This window comes from Protopterus annectens, chromosome 10.part0 (assembly GCF_019279795.1).
Source record: "Protopterus annectens isolate FY-2018-M chromosome 10.part0, PAN1.0, whole genome shotgun sequence".
NCBI lineage: Eukaryota > Metazoa > Chordata > Ceratodontiformes > Protopteridae > Protopterus > Protopterus annectens.
In genome coordinates, this window is record NC_056744.1 from 1,133,734,325 (window position 1) to 1,133,755,460 (window position 21,136).

At 42.5% G+C, this 21,136-nt stretch overlaps 1 protein-coding gene across 2 annotated transcripts in view; it reads right to left on the minus strand.

Annotated features, from left to right (window-relative positions):
• USP33 (ubiquitin specific peptidase 33) overlaps positions 1-21,136 on the minus strand; it is a 1,637,494-nt gene that overhangs the window by 394,055 nt on the left and 1,222,303 nt on the right. For both annotated transcript variants that reach the window (XM_044085858.1, XM_044085859.1), the window contains exon 18: positions 9,797-9,923. In XM_044085858.1, coding sequence (XP_043941793.1) covers positions 9,797-9,923 — 127 coding nt within the window. The remainder of the gene's footprint in view (positions 1-9,796; positions 9,924-21,136) is intronic.

Here is a 21,136-nt window from a genome sequence, read left to right on the forward strand (position 1 = left end):
ACTGAACGATATGTACACTATATACATATCTACAAACATATACATATATCCACATCCAAACTATATGTACTGGAAGGAGAAACAAGCTGAGACAAAAAACTCCTGAAAGTAGTAAAAATATCTACCAGGTCCACAAGAAGTCTTTGGCAGGGGGAAGGAGGGAGGGTTCATAAATATGAACGGCGAGATGGACAACAAATATGGAACGTTATGGTGAGTACATAACGTCTTTATGTTAAGTTGTCTTATCTCGCCTTCATTCTTACAATGATGGGACAGCGTCCCTAGCACCTTTTCCCTGGGCGGCTCATGGGTGTACACCTTTAAGCATCATGGAACCAAAGGATGCCCTGTCCCTGGAGGCCAAATCCACTTTGTAATAAGTAATAAAAGTATGCGGAGTAGACCAAGTAGCTGCTGCACAAATATTATCCGTGGGAATTCTGGCTTGAAAAGCAGATGACGTAGCCATTGCTCTAGTGGAATGAGCTTTCACTTTGTAAGGTAAACCTTTGTGATTTGAGTTATAGATGAATGTAATACAATTTGAAAGCCAACTGGAAAGAGTAGTTTTTGAGACTGAGGTTCCTTTTTTTTTGCATCAGAGAAGGATACAAATAACTGGTCAGATTTTCTGAAGTCTTCTGGTCCTATGCAAATAGAGTCTGAGTTATCTATGCACATCCAGTTGATGTAATTTGTACTCTGCCTTGTTGCTATGATTAGGAAAGAATACTGGCAGTTCTATAGATTGGTTTATGTTGTTTGGAGAAGAGACTTTAGGTAGAAAGGATGGGTTTGTACGCAAGGATACCCTATCCTTATGAAAAATCAAATATGGCGGTTTAATAGAAAGAGCTTGCAACTCTGATACCCTTTTAACAGAAGTTATAGCCACTAGAAACAAGGTCTTCAAGGAAAGGAACTTGAGATCTGAAGATGAAGAGGGCTCAAAAGGTGGCAACGTGAGATGAGACACAACAAAATTTAGATCCCAAGGAGAAAGGGGTTCCTTAAAGGGAGGTCTTAATAAGGATGCACCTTTTAAGAAGGCTCTACACAACCTATGTGACATTAAGTTTGAAGTAGAATCACCAATGTGAAAATTTGAAATTGCAGCGAGTTGAACCCTGATGGCTGCTGCAGCTGAGCGTTGTTGAAACAGTTCCACCAAAAATTCCAAAATAGAATGAATAGGTGCAGAAAAAAGATCGATGTTCCTATCTTGAGCCCAAAGGGAAAACCTCTTCCATTTACTAGAATACAGCTTTCTAGTAGAAGCTTTATGTGAGGACATTAAGATAGGTCTAACTGTAGGAGTAAAATTGTGAAGTCTGACTAAATTGGAAAGTGGAGCAGCCAAGCTGTCAGTTTTAGGGTGTTGAGAGAAGGATGAAGCTCCCCTGACATATGAGTCAGCAGATCTGGCACTGGGTCCAGAATCCACGGCTTCTCCTGAAGATGAGGCCAAAGGAAGGGGAACCCAACTTGGCAAGGCCAGTAAGGAGCAATGAGAATTAACCTGCTTCCCGAGCATTGTTCTTTCTGAATTACTCTGGGTATGACAGGAAATGGAGGAAAGGCATAAAGAAGTCCCGAGGGCCTATTGTGAGCAAGAGCGTCTCTCTGTGTCTCCCCCAAAGGGGGGATTAGGGTAAAGAAGTTGCTGCACTTGGCATTCATGGGAGTGACAAAGAGATCGCAGCAAGGCTGTCCCCATGTTTGGAAAATCCTTTCCGCTACATTGTGATTGAGAGACCACTTCTGAGGCATTATGATTGCTCTGCTCAGCTTGTCCGCTATCACATTGGACTTCCCCGGAATGTGCATTGCAATTAGAAAGTGCTGGGAAGAAACTGCCCATTGCCACACACTTAGGGCTTCTCGACAAAGGGGGTAAGGTCTGGTTCCCCCCTGCTTGTTTATGTACCAAACCACAGACATATTGTCTGACTGTATCGCAATAGTCCCTAGAGGGAGAGAGTCTTAAAGTGCTTGTAACGCAGCACTGCTCTCCTCTCTAGAACATTTATAAGCAAGTGAGCTTCATGTTCTTGGCATGTACCTTGGACTGTTCTTCCCAGATAATGCCCCCCACCCTATCTGGGAAGCGTCCATGGTCACTGTAACTATTGGCTGATGTGGAACGAAAGGTCTGCCTACTGTCACATGAGTGGAGTGTATCCACCATCTTAAGTCGTTCTTGCAATATTCCGTTACTCTGATCAAATGAGACATCGGAAGCTCTTGAAGTGACCACTGGGAGAATAATAGCCATTGAAGAATCCTCATGTGCATTCTGGCAAGAGGGACTAATGTAATCGTGGAGGCCATTGTTCCTAGTAACGTTAGAATTATTTTTGCTTTCACTTTGGTCTTGGGAAGGAGGTGAAGTATTTGCTGTCCGAGTGCTATAACTCTTTTTGTTGGAAGACATGCTACCATAGATGAAGTGTCTAGATCTGCACCTATGAATGTAATATGCTGACAGGGCAACAAGGTAGATTTTTGAAAATTTACTGTAATGCCCAACTGATTGCAGATGCCCAAAGTTTGGTCCCTAGCTTGTAGGAGTAGGCGGCAGATAGGAGCCAGTCATCTAGATAGGAAAAAAACACAGAATCCTAGATGTCTTAGGTGAGCCGTGACGACTGCTATACATTTGGTGAATACTCTGGGGGCTGTAGTGAGACCAAAGGGCAAAGCTCTGAACTGGTAATGGCTGGCTCCCAGCCGAAGCATAAGTACCTTCTTGATGTCCTGTCCATTTTTATGTGGTAGTAAGCATCTTGAAGGTCTATCGAGCACATCCAATCATCTTTCCCTAAAAAGGGAAGTATTGACTGCAGTGTCACCATTCGGAAATTTGACTTCTTGACAGATTCATTTAACTTGCTTAGGTCTAACATGGGCCTCCAGTCCCCTGTTCTTTTTGGCACCAAAAAGAATCTTGAGTAAGTTCCAAATCCTATTTGGTCTGCGGGGGTGTCCTGGATGCCTCTTTTGTGGAGCAACTTTTGAATATCTATAGTTGCTTGTTCCCTTAGATTGGGTGGAACATCTGGGATTGTTTTGGTGTGTGGAACAGGGTTGGAAAAAGGGATGGAGTATCCTCTGGATATTATATTTAGTACCTATTTGTCATTTGTAATATTTTGCTAGGCATCTGGATACACTGATAAACGTCTCCCGACTGCCTCCAGAGTAGAGCAGTCTGGCCTCCTTTCAGGAGCGCTGATAAGGGCGTCCGCAAAAGGAATCACGGTCACCCTGGTTTTGTGGGCCCTCTCTGCCTCTGGGGTGGCATCTACCATTATTACCTCCCCCTCTGCCCCTGGGGAAGGCATCACCCCGTGCATCCTGGAAAAATCTCTGGGATCTTTTCAACCACATCTTTCTGCTCTTCTGTCCTTTGGGATAAGGCCATGAAGGTACAGAAAATCATACTCCAATGGCAGTGAGAGTTTTCCCTTCCTGCTCGCACTGGGTTAAAGTGTCTTTTACTTTGGGTCCAAAGAGTGAGGAGTCATCAAAGGGGGCATTAGTAAATGTAGACTTAAAGGGCTCTGCAAAATTGCACAAGCGCATCCAGAAGGGTCTTCTAAGGGAAACTCCAGAACCTGCTGTCCTGCTCACTCCATCTGCTGCATAGGATATGAGCCTCATGGAGGAGTTGACAATGGAATTTAAGGTGGACAGCTGGGAGGAGACCTTCTCATTCATACCTGCAAATGAGATATCAGAGGACGACCAAGGGGACCCTTCCGACTCATCGAGGTCAGTGTCTGAAGTGATAGATTCGTCTGGGGAGTCAACATGCTTCCTCTTGCAGGTTCTCTTCTGAGGTGGCTCCTCACAAGGATATTCTGGGGAGGCCTCGAATGAGAGGGGTTCGCCCATTGGGGGATCCTGAGGCTCTGGATCTCTGCTGTCCTGTGGAATGGGTGGTGCTGAGACAGTAGCCGGTGCTTTAGGGGGACAAGTACTGGTATCCTTCTGTGGTGCTGAATGGGTAGATAACACACTCCTCATCAGCTCAAAGGCAGATCCTGCCAGCTCTGAAGACTCCCCCGGCTCCGAAGAGACAGAGGAAGGCAACGGAACCAACGAGATCGGACCCGAGGCCGATGTGGGAGTCGAGCTAACCTGGGCCGACGCTCCGAGGAGTAGACCCTGCACCGAAGATCGGGGTCGAGAATCCCTCCCCCCCCGGAGCCGACCAGGGAACCACAGCTCCCAGACTCCCCAGATGGCGCAGAGAGAATCAGAGCAGATGTCGGCTCCGTGAACACCGAAGGGGGTCCCGGAACCGACGGGTCCACAGTAAGAGGTACCAAGCACTCCGGCTCAGAAGGACCAGCTTGGCATGGAGGATGAACAATAGTGGGTACAGTAGGCTCTGAGACCAAATGGGTGGGAGCTGAGAATAATTTGGTCAGCGCCGGCGACTTCAGGAGTCTGCGAACCACCCATTCCACATCATCATCTGATAAACTTCTGGTAGACCTGGAAGATAGGAAAAGAGAGCGAGACCTATGAAGGACTGGTGATCTCAACGTCGGAGAAACTGGCGAAATATCAATGGACCGGCTTTGAGTGGAGGTATCTTGCGGCTCCGAAGGCTTTGGAGCCGAAGTACCAGGCCTGTCAACCAAAAACACCTCCAACAGCTCCGAGGACCGTGGAACCGAGGAAGTAGTGGCCTTTGAAATTTTAGGAAGTTTGACTGGCGGCTCCAACTGAGCCGATGTTGCGGGTGATTATCTTTTCCGAGACTTAACCTTTTTTAAGGAAGAAGAACTATGGATGGCTTCCTCAAAATAAGGCTTTAAGAGCCCTTTCAGAATCGACTTGTTTCTCCTTTCCTGAAGAACTCTAGCACTAAATAAATAACAAAAGGTGCAGTCTCCTTGGAGATGAATGGCACCAAGGCAATAAACACAAATAACATTTCTTAAAGCCTGAAGGCTTATGTTCTCTCTCTTTTTGGTCTTTGGACATTTTCAAGTTAAGACCCTAAAGGCGACAGCAACAACAACCAGAAAGTTTTTAGCTAAGATTAATATGGTTAAAGCTACACCAAAAGTTACTACAAGACAAAACAAGGAGCGACAACCAGGGGAAGAAAATAGAACCTCTAACTCAAATCGTTCTATTTTCTAGACAAAACAATACAACAGTACAAGCCCTCTAACTTAAACGAGCTATAAAGAGACTAACAAACGAACAACCACTACACAGGAACCCAAAGAAGCCTACAAAGCGACGGCAAAAGCCGTGCTAAAAAAGAAAAAACTATCACTATTTAACAAAGAGCAGCAAGTAGGCACAACAAGTTAAATCTAATATAATAAAAGCTAAATATATGCAAATATAACAAGTTTAGACAAAGGTAAGAGAAAAAATTTTACACAACTTAGCCATGGCCAAGATGAGTGCATCCAACCTCGTAAAGCAGCAAATGAGATCTGGGGAATTACACCACTGCATTGTGGGATACCTTCTTGCCATGAGCCAGGTTTGAGACTTTCTGCTAAGTATTCGGCCGAGTCGGAGCCGAGGACAGGCTCCAAACCCATCATTGTAAGAACGAAGGCGAGATAGGACAACATAACGTCTGATAATAATGTGATCCAGATACACAAAACCTTAAGAAACGACTAAAGTCTGGATGAACAGGGATGTAATGACAAGAATATTTTAAGTCTACTGCCACCAGGAAACTTGAAAGAGGAAGACGGGATATCAGGTTGTGAAGTGACAACATTTTGAATTTGGGCACTATCACAAACAGGTTTAGGAAAGAAAGCTCCATAACTGGTTTCCAAGAATTTTGCATTGGAACATCTTTGAATAAAAACCCTTCCCAATCTGGAAAGGAAGAACTGGTTCTATCACTCCTTGGGATGGCATGAGATGAAGAAACAAAAGAGTCTGACCTGCAGGATGAAGAATGATACCCTGGAAAGGAGGAATTTCCTCTCACTGCCATCTGCAACTTTGAATGATTTTCAGAACCCACTTGTCTGAAACAATCTGTTGCCAAAAATAAAAATGGAAGAGAAAGGGGGCTAGGGGAGGGGGTCATAAGGTCTCTTGAATTCAGACTTGTTGGACTGTCCTTGGTTTGGGGAGGTTCCAGACTTATTTTTGGAACCCCCATTGCCAGTTCTTAAACATCTGTTTACCTGAATTTTGTTGAGACCATTTATTCTATTTTTGTCAAAATTGGATGAGGAAATAAAAAATCCCTTGAACAATTTGGAAAAGGAGGTCTGAAAACTCTTAGATATTCCTTGGAGTTTATTTATTCATCACATTTTGATTACCTCTACAGCAGAGGGGCCAAACACAATCTCTATCAAAGTGAGAATATAAAATCTAATTTTTAACATTATCTGGTAGGTTCTGAAAATGCAGCCATGCAAACCTCCTCAAAACAATATCAAGTGGTCATAGCCCAGGAAGAAGTATCAAAAGTGTGCAATGTAAGAAGCAAAATTATTTAAAGCAGATTTTCCCTCACAAGAAAAATCTGCAAATAAAATGTTTCTCATGTGTTCACAACAGACTTGAAAATTCAAAATTCTGAAAAATCAAGGTTCCAGACGTATACACTTTTTCCCATCCATAATCCCTTTTTCCCATTTTTGCACATGGGGTCAGGGTGTCACTGAACCACTGACAATCATCTAGATCCATGGTTTACATTGCTAGGTGGCTAGCCCTGCCATTGTAGTTCTTCCACACCACAAACTCACATGCACCGGCACACCTACGGCCAATTTAGAGTGTGCAGTCCTGCCTACTGCATTTCTTTGGAATTTGGAAGGAAACCCATGCGAACACAAGGAGGACAGCAGACTTCGCAGAGAAAGCAGTCCAGCCGAGAATTTCATACTATGCCAGTTTATCTTGTCTCTGGTATATGACTTTTAAACAGTCAAATGAATAAGCTTAGTAATCCTTTCTTATTTGTACCTACACTCTTTATCAGTCGTGTTTGCCTTATAATTATAACCATATGTATTCTTGTACTCTGCATTGTACCTACACATGCTATAATGCTGATTCTTATTTCCATGTATTTTTAACCTGCTTTAGGTATTCTATGTATGTTTCTTGTTTTATTAATTGAATACTAAGTCAACTTTATTGTATGTATTTACTGTGGAGCTTTTCTCCCCGGGTTTCCACTAAAAAAGGGATCTGTCCCAGCTGGACCAACCCGGACAAGAAATATCCAACAAACAAAACAAACTGAGGAACCTCTTGCTGTGAGGCGACAATGCTATCTACTGTACCACTGTAATTTTCCCATCCTTATCAGAAAGAGTAGGATATGAATTAAGTGCTTAGCAGCAGTGGGATCAACTAAGGTTATAGACAGTGGATCAAATTTGGGAATAGTATACAAAAATGTAAAATACTGAGGAACTTTATACATCCTATCTGCCTTTTTAGGAGAAGCTGGCCGACTATCCGGAAAACTGCAGGCAGTACAAAAGGAACAGGTGTAGGTTCTGGAAAATCCTTCTGTAACAAGTCATACTATTCTCTGAGGAACTGAAAATCGCAGTGTGCTCCCACTGAACACAACAGCACATCCTAGAGAAAAGAAAAAAAAAACACAAGCAGAATCAGAAACTGAACTCTCTTCTCAGTCTAAATCAGAAATCTGAGGAAAAAAACCTGAATCTGTCACTGCATCTTCATGTACAGATTCAAAATCTTGAATCTCTTCAGGAAAAGAGGAATCCTTCTTTCTTTTACCAGAAACTACTTTACAAGAAGGATCAACAGACTGAATTAAATCCTGAGCCAGACCCAGTAAATTATCCTATCCAAAGAAATTTGAGAATGAGTAGACACATGCTTGGTTTTCTGTTACTTTTTGACAGGAAAAATGGAGCCAACTGTGTTACTAATGGCAGCAGCTACTTCTTCACAGAATTCTGACACCACAGGGAAACCTTCCCTGTTCCCTCTCCCAGGACCAACAAGAGCAGCTCTCCTTTGCCCACTGAGGGGACCCCAACAGCTGTAAAGGACGTAGCTAATCCTCAGTCCATAGTGGCTGCAGGTGCTACACCAGAGGGATCTGGGGTAAAAGATGATCTGAGGTACAATAAATGGCTACAGCAGTTACTCACTTGCTGCTGAGGCAAATTTCTTGTCTGTTGTGGTGTCAAAACCGGTTTGCTTAATTTTTTCTTTTTACCGCTGGAAGGACTGTCAGTGTTTTCAGAGGGAAAAATAAGGGTCTGTTTCATGGGCAAGCCAAAAATGGTGCCTCTTTCTTGGGAAGACAAGCAGCAATTGCCAGTAAACACTAACATTCCAAAAGCCACTTTTCTAACGGAATAAAAACAGACTAAAAAGCACTATAAAACATTATGCCAGCTCTACAAAAGAAAAATAAGCACAATTTTTCCACAGGAAAAAATGTTTTTTTAGTTACTTCATACTACTTTTAAAAAAGTGCTCTGTTTAAAAGTACATAACAGTCTAAAGACTTGCGTTAAAACAAAACACTCCTCCTAACTTTAAAATAACCTTCCTGAAGAGGAACGTAATAAAACATCAACAAAAGTAAGAAAATAGAAGTTTTCCCCAAGGGAAGTTATCTGCCCAGGAAAGGAAAGCACACGCTGACAGTTAATCTTAGAGAGTCTCAGAGGACACTACTCTTCAGTGGCAGCAAAGCTCTGTGCCCAAACTTGTCTTTTAATCAGCTCAGGGTCGAGCTGCTTGACAGTTTGAGCATATGGAAGGTGCTCTGAAGCTTTGGAAGCTGGCCAGCTGCTATATACTTGGTAGGATACAAACCATATAGCTAAGGCTACTGCAACAGTGATCAATACGATGCACATCCGCTTAGGACAGGATGGGTGTGAGTGGACAACAGCATCGGCTCATCCATCCTTGGGGCAGGTGGGTGGACTTGGCTCAAATTTCATCTCCTCATAACCTCCAGTCAGCCCCCATTAAATACCCCCCTAACATTCCTTTGCCTGTTACCACAAATGAAGAGGCCATCACTACACTCTCTAAAGCTAAAAACACAGCATTAATGTGCCCTGACAGAATCCCAGGGTGCCTATTAAATAACTTGAAACATGACATAGCAGACCCATTTAGATCTCTATTAAACCACAGTCTTCAGACAGGTTCTATCTCAGCAGAGAAGAGGACAGCAACAATTATCTCTCTGCACAAGGGAGAACAATCAACTGACCCAGGAAACTACTGACTCATAAGTCTGACTAGTCCCATATACAAGGCTATGGAAAAGATAATTATGGACCTAATAATGACATAGGAAGTCTCCAGATTCTAGACCCAACCCAGTTTTGGCTTTGTCAAGGGCAGGTCCTGCCTGCTCAGTCTGGTGGACTTCTTTGAGAAGGTCACCAAGGCCATGAATAAGAAGAAGGGCAAGACACTGCATACCGCCTACCCTGACCAGGCCAATGCATCTGACAAAATACCCCACTCGGGGGATATAGACAAACTCACAAAGCAACTTGTTAACACCTCCTTAATCCGCTAAGCCAACTGCCAGACAATTTATAAAAAGCACTGGTGTTTTAGTGGTCTGAAAGTACTTACTAATTGCTTCTGGAATAAAATATTTTACTGGTGAAAGACATTTCTGACAGTCATTAAAAAAAACAAAAAGGATTGCAGAAGCAAAAGCAAGTTATAGCATATGTATTTAAATATTTTTTCTTGTATTTTCAGGTAGTGATGGAGTAAAATTAATTAATTGTTTCAATTTCATTGAACCACTTACCTGTAGAAAAGAACATAGGCTTCTGCATTTTGTACCACGGATTCTGGAACCTCTGTAACACTCTGATCATCAAATTCGTACCACAACCCATTTAAGCTGTTTCGGCAATAAGCAATATAATGACCACCTGCAACAGTAAATATTGCACATGTGTCACAGTTTCTCTTTTTTTATTAAAAGATGCATGATTAACAGGCATCTTTGAACAAGTTTAGTCTGAAATATGAACATGACTCAACAAAACAAAATTCACTATAATATGTACTTAATAATCTGAGGCTGCAAACAAGTGCAGGATCTTCAGGCAACCAAACAATACAATTGAGCGACATATACCAATCCCCAAAATTACTCTACAGCAATTTTCTTTTATAACTGACACAGCAATTTTATGTCTTTTAACTCTACTGAGCAAACTACAACCAGTAGGGCCCATGGATCTGCTTTCAGGAAAAACTCTTGGCAGTAGTCAAGCATACTGGGGGAAATTTTTCCATGACACCAGTGAAACTCCCCTACTGTTTGGAAAGAAAAACAAAGATGGGGTATAATGACATTTTACACAAATGTAACACAGAAGATGCTGGGAATACATTAAACAGGAGATAAGAAAAGCAATTTAGAAAAGAAGGAAAATGATTAAAACAACCAGTATGGAATGGTATTTTTTGGACATTTACAATTTTAAACTGCATGATGAAAGGAAAATGAAGTTTAACGTAACAGATCAAAGATGCTGTGCTAATGAAAAAGTGCCATAAGGGAGAAGAAACACAGTAACATATTTCTAAGCACAGAAGTAAAGAACAAGGAGGCTGCATGGAACTAGAAAGAAAGTACTGTTGTGTACACTTAACAGAAATGTAGATGTTCGAGTGTATTCACTGTTGCAGTCATCACCTGTGGGGTTATCCCTATTGTGGTAGCCCTCGGCCGGCCCGAATACCAGAGTCAATGTTTTTCTGCATCAGCTGCTGTCGCTTGCTGGCTGACATCAGTTCGTCAGTGCTATAAAGGAAGGCAGCCGACGCCGTTACATAAGTTTTTCTTGCCCTAACCAGTCAGAAGCCCAAGTAAATATAGAGAGTGGTCCTGGTGGCTAAAAGCCACCATTAGAAACTTATGTCTCCCTAAAGAAAGAAAGAAGATATAAGGGGGAAGGGGGGGTGGGAAACCAGGACTGCAACAAGTGAATACACTCGAACATCCACATTTATGGTAAGTGTACACAACTGTACTACGTTCTTCGTGTTTCACTGTTGCAGTCATCACCTGTGGGAGGATTCCCAAAGCTGAGGAGAGGGGTGGTAGAATTTGTAAGAGACCTAGGAATGTGTCAGCATGTCCTGCAGAACTGCAGAGGCAACCCCTGCCTTAGCCTTAGAAAATAGGGGTAGGTGGTAATGCTAGGTAAAGGTATGGACAAAAGTCCAGGTGGCAGCTTCCAGGATGTCCCTGGTGGGAACTCCTCTGAAGAATGCTGTGGAAGAGGAGTCTGCCCTAGTGGAATGGATGCAAATAGACTTGGGAGGGGGTTCCCATGCAAACTGTAGCAAAAATGGATACAGTGCGATATCTATTTGGAAACAGTTGTTTGGAGATGGGCTTCCCCTGTGCCCTTGGGGCAAAGCTGACCAGTAGTTGGTCTGTTTTCCTGAAGGGTTTAGTACAGTTCAGACAGTATCTGAGCTGTCTGTTCATGTCCAGAGAGTGCAGAATTCTCTCTCTCTCTAGTTTTGAGGGTTACGAAAGACAGTGGGTAGATGTATGGCCTGGTTGAGAGTTACTTTAGATACCACCTTGAGCCTAAAGGCGGGATTAGTCCTCAGGGAGACCCTATCTACATGGAAGATGATGAAAGGCTCAAAGGCCATCAGTGCTTGAAGTTCTGAAACTCTTCTAGCTGAGGTGATATCTAGGAGAAAAGCAGTCTTCCGGGAGAGGTATTTTAGTTCTGCTGAAGCAGCAGTTTGAAGGGTGGTAAAAGTTTTTCCAAAACATAATTCAGGTCCCAGGCTGGAGTGGGTGCCCTTCTGGGATGTCTGACATTAGAGGCCCCTCCTGAGGAATCGTTTAATCAAAGGATGGGAAAACAGGGCCTTGTTCTGTGTCAAAATGAGCTGAAATGGCAGATGCATGGATTTTAACAGAGAAGGAGAGGCCACTATTAACTCTGCTAGGTAGCCCAGGATAAGAGGGAAGGAAGGTTGTGAGGTACTGCCCCCTCTGGACTGGCTCCAGGAACAGAATCTTTTCCATTTTCCTGCACAAGATTTTCTGGTGCTGGGCCTTCTGGCCTCTGTGATAATGTGTAGGACCTGTTTGCTTAACAGTGATCCCTTGTTTGCCTTTAGAGTATTAGCCATGCTGATAGTTTGAGAGTCTGCAAGTCTGAGTGCAGCACCCCCCCCCCCCCGAGTTAAGAGGTCTGAGATCAGGGGGCGCTGCCTGGGAGGCTGTAAGGTCAGACTGCGCAGTAAAGGGCACCAATGTTGTCTGGGCCAATCTGGAGCAATGAGGATGGCCTTTGGTCTTGCCACCCTTATTTTGATCAGTACCTTGGGGGTAAGAGGCAGAGGAGGGAATGCACAGCCCACACAAAGAGGGTGTTCCAGGGGAAGGTCAAGGCATCCACCTTCCATGTTAGGTGGTGAAACTCCCTGGTACAGAATTATTTCAGATGATGGTTGGGATACGAAGCAAAGAGATCCACTTTCGGAGTGCACCATGCCTGAGTGACTTGTAAAAAGATTTCTCTGCGGAGTTGCCATTTGTGGGGGTCCAGTAAGTTAATGAAGTGTTCTGCCAGGGTGTTGTTGATCCCTGGCAGGAATTGTGCTATCAGGTGTAGTCCCCTGGAAGAGGCTGCCAGCCAGAGGTTCATGGCTAGCCTGCGCAGAGGGTAAGATTGGGTCCCTCCCTGTTTTTTGATGTATCACATTACTGTGGTGTTGTCTGTTTTGATCAGGAAAACTCCTGGCTTGAGATGGGGTTTGAAGGATGTCAGAGCCTTTTGTACTGCCATCATTTCCTTCTGGTTGACGTGTGAGGGAAGGTGCTGGGCATCCCAAAGACCTTGGGTGCACCTGCCCTGTAGGTGAGCACCCCAAGCTATGTCTGAGGCATTGGTGGTAATGCTCTGCCTGGTTGGGCGGAGGGTGAAGGGAAGTCCCTTGTTCTGAGTGCAGGCCCCTGCCCATCAGAGAAACTTGGCCCTTATGCAGGGGATTAGAGGTAGAGAGGTCTCTCGAGGCTGAGAGTGTTGACACCAAAGGTTCTTTTAGGTACCACTGAATTTTTCTCATGCGAAGCCTGGCCAGAGGAACTAGAAGGATACAAGCTGCCATGTACCCCAAGGCTTGCAGGAACTTCCTCGCAGTGAGGTGACTTCTGGAAGCCAGCTGGGTAAAACAGAGAGGCAGGAAGCTCTGTTTTTCTGGGATAGGAAGGCCATTTGGGATGCTGTGTCCAGCAGAGCCCCCAAGAAAAGGATCTTTCTAGAGGGTGCTTTATTCCTCTCGTTGATGGAGTACCCTAAGGAGTTTAGGAGGGTTTTGACAAAGATAAGGTCTTTGAGGAGCTTTTTTCTGCAATCTGCCTGAATGAGACAGTTGTCTAGATAAGGGTAAATTTGTATATTATTTTGTCTGCAAAAGGCCATGACCGGGGCTAAGCATTTATTGAACACCCTGGGAGCAGTAGATAAGCCAAAGGGTAGCGCAGAGAACTGAAAGTGTTGTGAGCCTGCTCTGAAGTGAAGAAATTTTCTGCAGGATTCCCTTATGGGGATGTGGAGGTATGTATCTTTTAGATCTAGGGTAACTAACCATGCAGTTTTTGTCCACATAGGTAGCAGCTGCTGCAAAGGTAGCATTTTGAAATTGGAGACCACCAGCAAGGTGTTCAGAATGGATCGATCCAGGACGGGGTGCCAAGTTCCCTCTTTTCTGGGAACAAGGAATAGTCTGGAATAAAACCTTTGCCTGTTTGGTCTGAGGGGACAGGATCTACTGCCCCTCAGGAAAAGAGAGTTTGGACTTGTTTTAATGCCTCTGCCCACTGATTTGGAAGTAAGTCTGGTTATCCTCTTGGAATTGGGAGTTTGTTGAAGGAGAATTTGTATCCCTGAGAAATAATCTTTCATAGCCATTGGTCCTTTGTTACAGAAAGCCAATTATCTTTGTAGAGGGAGAGCCTTCCTCTTAGTTTTTGGTGAGTGAAAAGAGGGCAGAGGGGGGAGAGGGAGTCATTGAGAGTTTCTGCCATAGAGGGATGACTTGGAACTCCCTGTCTTAGAAGTGGAAGTTGTCCACTGTTTGGTTTTCTGCTGGCCCTGAGATAGGAGTCTGGGTGATCTATCCTTGCGGTACTTTCCTTGCCCCTGTCTGCTAGTTGCAGGAAAGGACCAGTGGTTTGAGGGAAAATTCATGCTGAACCTAGGAGGTTGTACCTGAAGGAAATCTTTTACTGTTTGCATAGATTTTGCCTTGTCTTCCATCTTTTTAAGCACATCTTCTGCTTTTACTCCAAACAAGTGGTCCTTATCTAACGCTGCATTAAGTAATTTAGATTTACTATTCATTATTTTGCATTGCAAATTTTTCAACTGTTTTACTAAACTGTGTCCTATCAGCCATTTGGTCAATGTATTTCCTCTAAATTGTTAAAACTAGTTACTTGTACAATGAGTGTTATTCTCTGAAGCTTGTTTTGCTGTATAGTGGCGTTTTTGTAGCCATTTCCCGGTAACTATGCTTAGTATTCACTGTCGCTATAGCAGGACACGATAGTATCACCTAATTTTACATACAACTGTTGTTGTAAAGCATTCTTTACTGTACATAGTATAATTTTGTCACATCCTGCTGCCGTCAGTGATTTAAATGGGAAACAATTTGTTTTAAACTCATAGCTTGGTAACTACTTTACTATTTCATTGTCGCTACGACTGGATACACTAGTTTCACCAGATGCTATGGAAAACTGGTCACAAGACATTTTATAGCTGGACTCAGTACTTTTTTAAAACGTACTGCAGTCTCAAGTGATTTCTTAAATTGTACAAGAGTTTCTACCATTATAGCTTAGTAAATTTAGTTTATTTTAATAAAATTCATAGCTTTGCCATTTAAGTGTTTAAACAGCATTATAATGCCTTACAACCACTGTCGCAAGCTTTCAGAGCGAACTGCTTTTTGGGCTATGTAATAAGAACTGCATGCGTGATAGGAACTAATGTTGCAAGGCATTTGTATTAGCTGTACACAGTGATTTATTAAAATACTGCTGTCGTAAAGTGCATTATCGTCACAATTATGGTTTGTAGAGTTTAGCTGCATTTTGGTACATTTTACAAATGGTCCTACTATTACAATGTAGTTTACAAGAACTGTAATTAGTTAAATTCATTACCGCCAGTGTTAGAAGCATATTGGAGTATGCAACTGGATTATACATGTTTGTAGAAAGTATTGTAACCTTAATTATTTTTTTATCACTGGAAATTGCTACATATGTCATTCCTGTCTCCTATTCTTTTTCTGTTATAGTTATACCTCTACCAGTCCTACAAAAGAGTAGCCCATAGTAGGCAAACAGCTGCTAACTCCTGAATCAGCACCACTATCCCTTGACAATCTCTTTCTGCGGATGGGTACAGCAAACCACAGCCTTTTGGAAACAACTTGGCCCTCTATACCACTACAAAAGAACTGTATGTGACCTTTGTGATGTACACAAATTTTTTCTGTACCAGTCCTCTTGTATAGAATTGCAGGCGTTTTATTTTGGAGCACGCTGCTAAAAGGGAACTCGCCTATACTTTCTCTCTGCCATTTCTTTCTCTTCTCGTTTATTTTGCCCTATCTTAGTGTTGCCCTTCACATTTTTTCTGTGGCACTTGCCCCACGTTTTAGGTTTACTTGGAGAAGGCCGTGCAGTGTATATCAAACCCACCTTTCCGCCATCACACCTCTGTGTCTCCATTTTTCCTGCTGCTTAGTATAATCCCTCACCTCTACACAGTCTTTTCTGTCCCATTAAACTTTTTATATTTGTCTAGAATTCTTACCAGCAGACTTTCTAAATTTTTTCTTGGTTAAAATGTACCCACCAAGCAATTTCTCTCAGATTAGTTTGCTTGGAGATAGTTTTTCTTTTCTCTTCTCATCTCTGAAGGCCGGCACAACCTGCTCCAGGCTCACTTTGCTCCCCTACCCAACCCCCATTCCCACCCACCCCCAGCTCATTACTTTTATCCCTATCCTCAACCCCACCTACTCTCTCCATTAGGCAATCATCTCCCTCCACCTTAGCAAACAGTAACATCCACCCTATTTGCCACACCCACATAACTCCTCAATCATTATGGCCCCTCCAGTCCACACACATCATCACCTAATTAGTATAATTTCCTGCATGATCCATATTTTAATTCTAGTCTAACTATCACAAACCACATCCATACATAACACCATACACCCCACACCAACCACTTTTGGCAAACAAACCCTTCCTAACAAGTTACTCAGATATCTCTCCCTCTCTAATATCAACTAACACCATCACCACATACAGATTAAAACTACTACCGCCTACCCCTAAATTGAAATTATGTCTAGTACTGCTCTCCATACCCACCACCCTTACACAACAGACCCACATCAAACTGTATCTACTCCACACATTAATACAATGTGGTGATATCCATCCAAACCCAGGCCCAATTTGTACTCCTACATCCACCAATAACCAAGCATACCAGTTATTTCACCACACCCATACATCCACCACTAGTCCACAGAATCACACATCTAACCACACACTTTCCTAACAATAATAAAGACTTGCAGTATTTGCAATAAAATAACTGAATTCCACACCTGGCTAACTACAAGCACCCCAAATATTATTGCAGTAACAGAAACACGGCTAAAACCACACATTGCTGACACTGAAATTCTCTCTCCTTAATATAACATAATTTGTTCAGACAGACTTCATAAAAAGGGTGGGGCTGTAGCATTAATCTATCAAAACTCACTACAAATAACCTATATCCTCCTCACTTTCAAAAACCTAGAGCTCCTACTCGCATCCCTTCACATAAATAAAAACAAACAAATATGCATAGCTGTAATCTATATTCCCCCAGGCTATAATATCCACGTACTTGAAGACTTTCTATGTTGGATAAATCAGAATATACTGCATGAAAGTGTTATTCTAGGAGACACCAACATTAATTGGTTAAACTTAAACACCCCCTCCCCTGCATACAGCATAAACCTTCCTAGTTTTACTCAACTCATCACTACTCCTACTCATGGTCTAGCAACAGACTCTGAATCAACCTTAGACTGGATACTAGTAACCCATCCCCAAAACTATACAAACTCAGGTACCCTATCAAATACACTAAGTGACCATCTCCCAGCATATACCTACAGAACTCAACCTCAATCAGTTAAAACACATTCATACAGAACCTCCACAAACCTTGCCCACTTTGATAGAGATCAGTTTATAAGTATCCTAAACTCCCACAACTGGAACCCACTAAAAACACTCTCCTTAGATGAAGCCATTGATTACTTCAACAAATTCTTTCTAGATATCCTCAACAGCCTAGCTCCTACGCATAATAAACAAACCAAAACTAATCATGCCCCTGGTTAACAAAACAAACCAACCAACCAAACGAATTATCTTTCTGAGAAACAAAGCCTGGAAAATATGGCTAAAAAAACAAAACAAAATGAACTACACTACAAACACCGTCATAACAAATCAAAAACGCTAGTGACACTGGATAAAAAAGATTATTTCTCCACCTGTCCTCCTCATACAAGAACCCCCTAAAATTTTGGAAATCTGTCTCCTCTTTACTTAAACCAGGTACTGTCCAAAACCCATCTCCCACACCAGAAAAAACACCACAAGAAATTTCCCAAGAGTTTAATACCCACTTCATGTCCACAATTCAAAATCTACTCAAAGACTGCCCATCTAACCCTAATACACACCTTCCTCTACCTACTGAACACACCCACTCCCTTTTGGATCGCACTAGTATTCAACCAGCAAACTCCTTCTCTAGCCAACATGTACCCACTTCCCTGATCTTGAAACTCTTAAAACAACTCAAACCTTGCTCACTGTCTGCAGATAATCCCCCCCCAAGTACCTGCAACTAGCAGCTACAGCAATAGCATACCCAATTACCATTCATAAATTGCTCTCTCTCTGAATTCTACGTTCCCCATTTATGGAAAAAAATCTATAATTTCCCCATTACATAAAGGAGGATACTCTCATGATCTTTCTAACTACCGCCCTATCTCTATACTCTCACCACTATCAAAAATCCTGGAAAAATGTTTCCACTCACAACTACTTAAACACCTAACTAGTAATGTTTTCCTATCCCCTACCCAACATGGGTTTCGTTCAGGGCATAGCACTGTCACTGCCCCACTCTCTTTCACTGACACTGTCAACAAAGCCCTAGATGCAGAACATCATAACTCAGTTATCTTATCAGACCTATCTAAGGCTTTCGATACAGTGTCACATACTAAGCTAGTAAATCAATTGTCAAGACTAGGCTGCTCCACAAAATCCATTAAATGGTTTGTCTCTTAATTACAAAGTAGGAAAATCAGTAAGGTGGCAAAATGTACAATCCACTTACCACCCCAGCAATATAGGAGTACCACAAGGATCAATTTTAGGTCCTCTAATGTTCAATATTTTCATCAATGACCTGCACAAAGCCCCCCATATCGAGAATCTCATTGAATATGCCGACGATTCAACTCTGAGATACACCATCGCCTTACAGTTACACAACAAGCTTTTACCTCTGTCGAATCATGGCTTATTAACGCACAACTTATGCTAAACCCCAAAAAATCTAAACTTTTACTTTTCTCTACAAAACCACCTGACTCTGGTTTCAAAATCCTTGCAAAGGACGGCACACAAACAGAACTGGTGAAGACAGCCAAATTACTAGGGTTAACAATAGACAAACTCACTTTCAAAGCAAACATCCTAAATGCAATAAAGAAAACTCATTTCAAATTAGGCAAGGCTTGGGAGTGCCTTCTGTGTGGAGTCTGCATGTCCTCCCCATGGTTGGTGAAGATTGTGTGTCGAGCTGGCACCTCGGCACTTAGTAAAAATCTACTGCCAATCATTAGCGGACCGGAGTTCTGACAAACAACAACATATAGACATAAACTCTATATGGATAAATGCAATAAAACAAAACTAGCCAATACCCTAACTCATCCCTTACCTTCTATATGGTAGTGCTATTTTTACCAATCTACACACAACCTTTACTAACAAATTACAATCCTGCTACAATAAAATAGCTAAATTTGCCTCCGAAAGACCACACCACACTCATCACTGCCAAGCAATCACCAACTAAAACGGCTTGATTTTTCCCACCATCTACACTACACCCAACTAACCTTCGCTCACAAGCTAATCTGTAAACCTAATGAATGCCCTTGCCCTTGGTTTACTCCTACAAACTTACACCCCCACAAGAACACTAAGATCTTCCTGTAAGCTCATGCTTTCTGTAACAAAATTCATCAAAAGAGCTGGACAATGTCTGTTATTCAATCGCCAAACTATGGAATAACCTACCATCCGAAATAACCCAAATTGACCATCCAACATCTTTCAAAGTAGCTCTAAAATCACATTATCTAAAGAATCCATCTTGCTCATGCCTTAGAAGCAAACCGCCTTAAACAGCACATAATCCTAGACTCAAAGCCTTTCATAATAATACTGTAAACTATACTGTTTGGAAAGAAAGTACTGTATTACAATCCATGTGTTTCTACTGATGTAACATCTTAACCTATGTAATGATTCCTAATGCAATATTAATGGAATCCTAAGAATTGTAAATTGTAAAATGTTTTATTACCTGTTATATCTGTAATACTTTTAATCTTATATTAAACATTGTCTCTTTGCAATATTCTCTGAAGCTTTTCTCCCCCTGGCCCCCACTGAAAATGGGTCTCTGACTCAGTGGACTTTTCCCGGTCAACAAATGCTAATAAATAAAATAAATAAATAATTTTACATGATCAGGGAGAGGTTGTTCCTTCAACCATGCATGTCTCCTAATGACAGACCCTGACACTGCTGCCCTGCTTGAGACTTCTAGGGCATCATATCCACAGTGCAAAGAGTGTTTAGCCACTTGACAAGTAGAGTGCAGTAAATCTAACTCTTTAGAATTGGCACAGTCAGGAAAGGTTGAAATCTTTTGTTTTAATAGTTCAAAGTATGTTGTTGATATTTTAAGGTGTGGAACTGGCAGTTGAGTGCTCTGATAGCTAAGGGTGCAGAGGTGTTTACTTTTTTACCCCATCTGTCCAGAGCTCTGGAGTCCTTGTCAGAAGAAGTAGGATTCTTTGCCGAATTAGACTTAGCTACTTTTGGCCCCTGTACAGGGTCTGCAGCAGGATTTCTGTACAGGTATTTGTAAGAAACTGGTACCCTGTAATATCTGTCCGGTTTTCTGGGAGCAGGTGGGAGGGCATCAAGATTTAAGCTGGATTCCTGGAAGACATCATCAACCACCTCTAAGATAGGGGATGAGGTCTAGAAACTCTCTTTTCTAAGACTGAGGGAAGTCCTAGGATTCCCAGTGGAAATGTTACATGAGGGTGCAAAGGGTTTCCCCAAAAGAAAGGTCTTCTGGTGGGGAGGCAGAAGGGATCAATTCCTCAGCATCTTACTCCTCATACGCAGTAAGAGGTTGTCCCTCTTCCAAATCTGAATAATCAGACTCCTCAAATCCTGCTCTGTCAGTATTTCAGGGGAAGGGTCCCTTCTCCTTTTAGAAGGTGAGGCCTGACTACCCCTGATAAGAGTGATAAGCTCCTCTGCCATTTTAAGCATTTGAGCTTGGGTTGGTGGAGCAGGGGTAAAATGGTGGCTAGAGGTATTTTTCCTAGAAGTGGCACTGCCTCTCAGCCTAAGAGTATCCATCGGTTTGAGAGAAATGGTAGTCTGAGGAGATGATGTCAGTTTTTGTCAACATTCGGGAGTGTGGAAAACCTCCTTGGGACCCAACCAAGGCAGAGATAACCAAAGGCTTGGAAGACTAAGAAGATATCTGCGGCATACCAGACTCTGAAAGGGTCTCAGTAGAAGCCTGTGAAGGTATCGAATTGGGCATCAGGGGCTGCGAAGGCACCTCACTGAATTCCGGAGAACTGACGACCTGCTTAGCGGTAGAGTCATTGGAAGGCTTTGCCTTGTGTGGTCTGTCTCTATCTTTATCCTTATGATTTTTTGGAA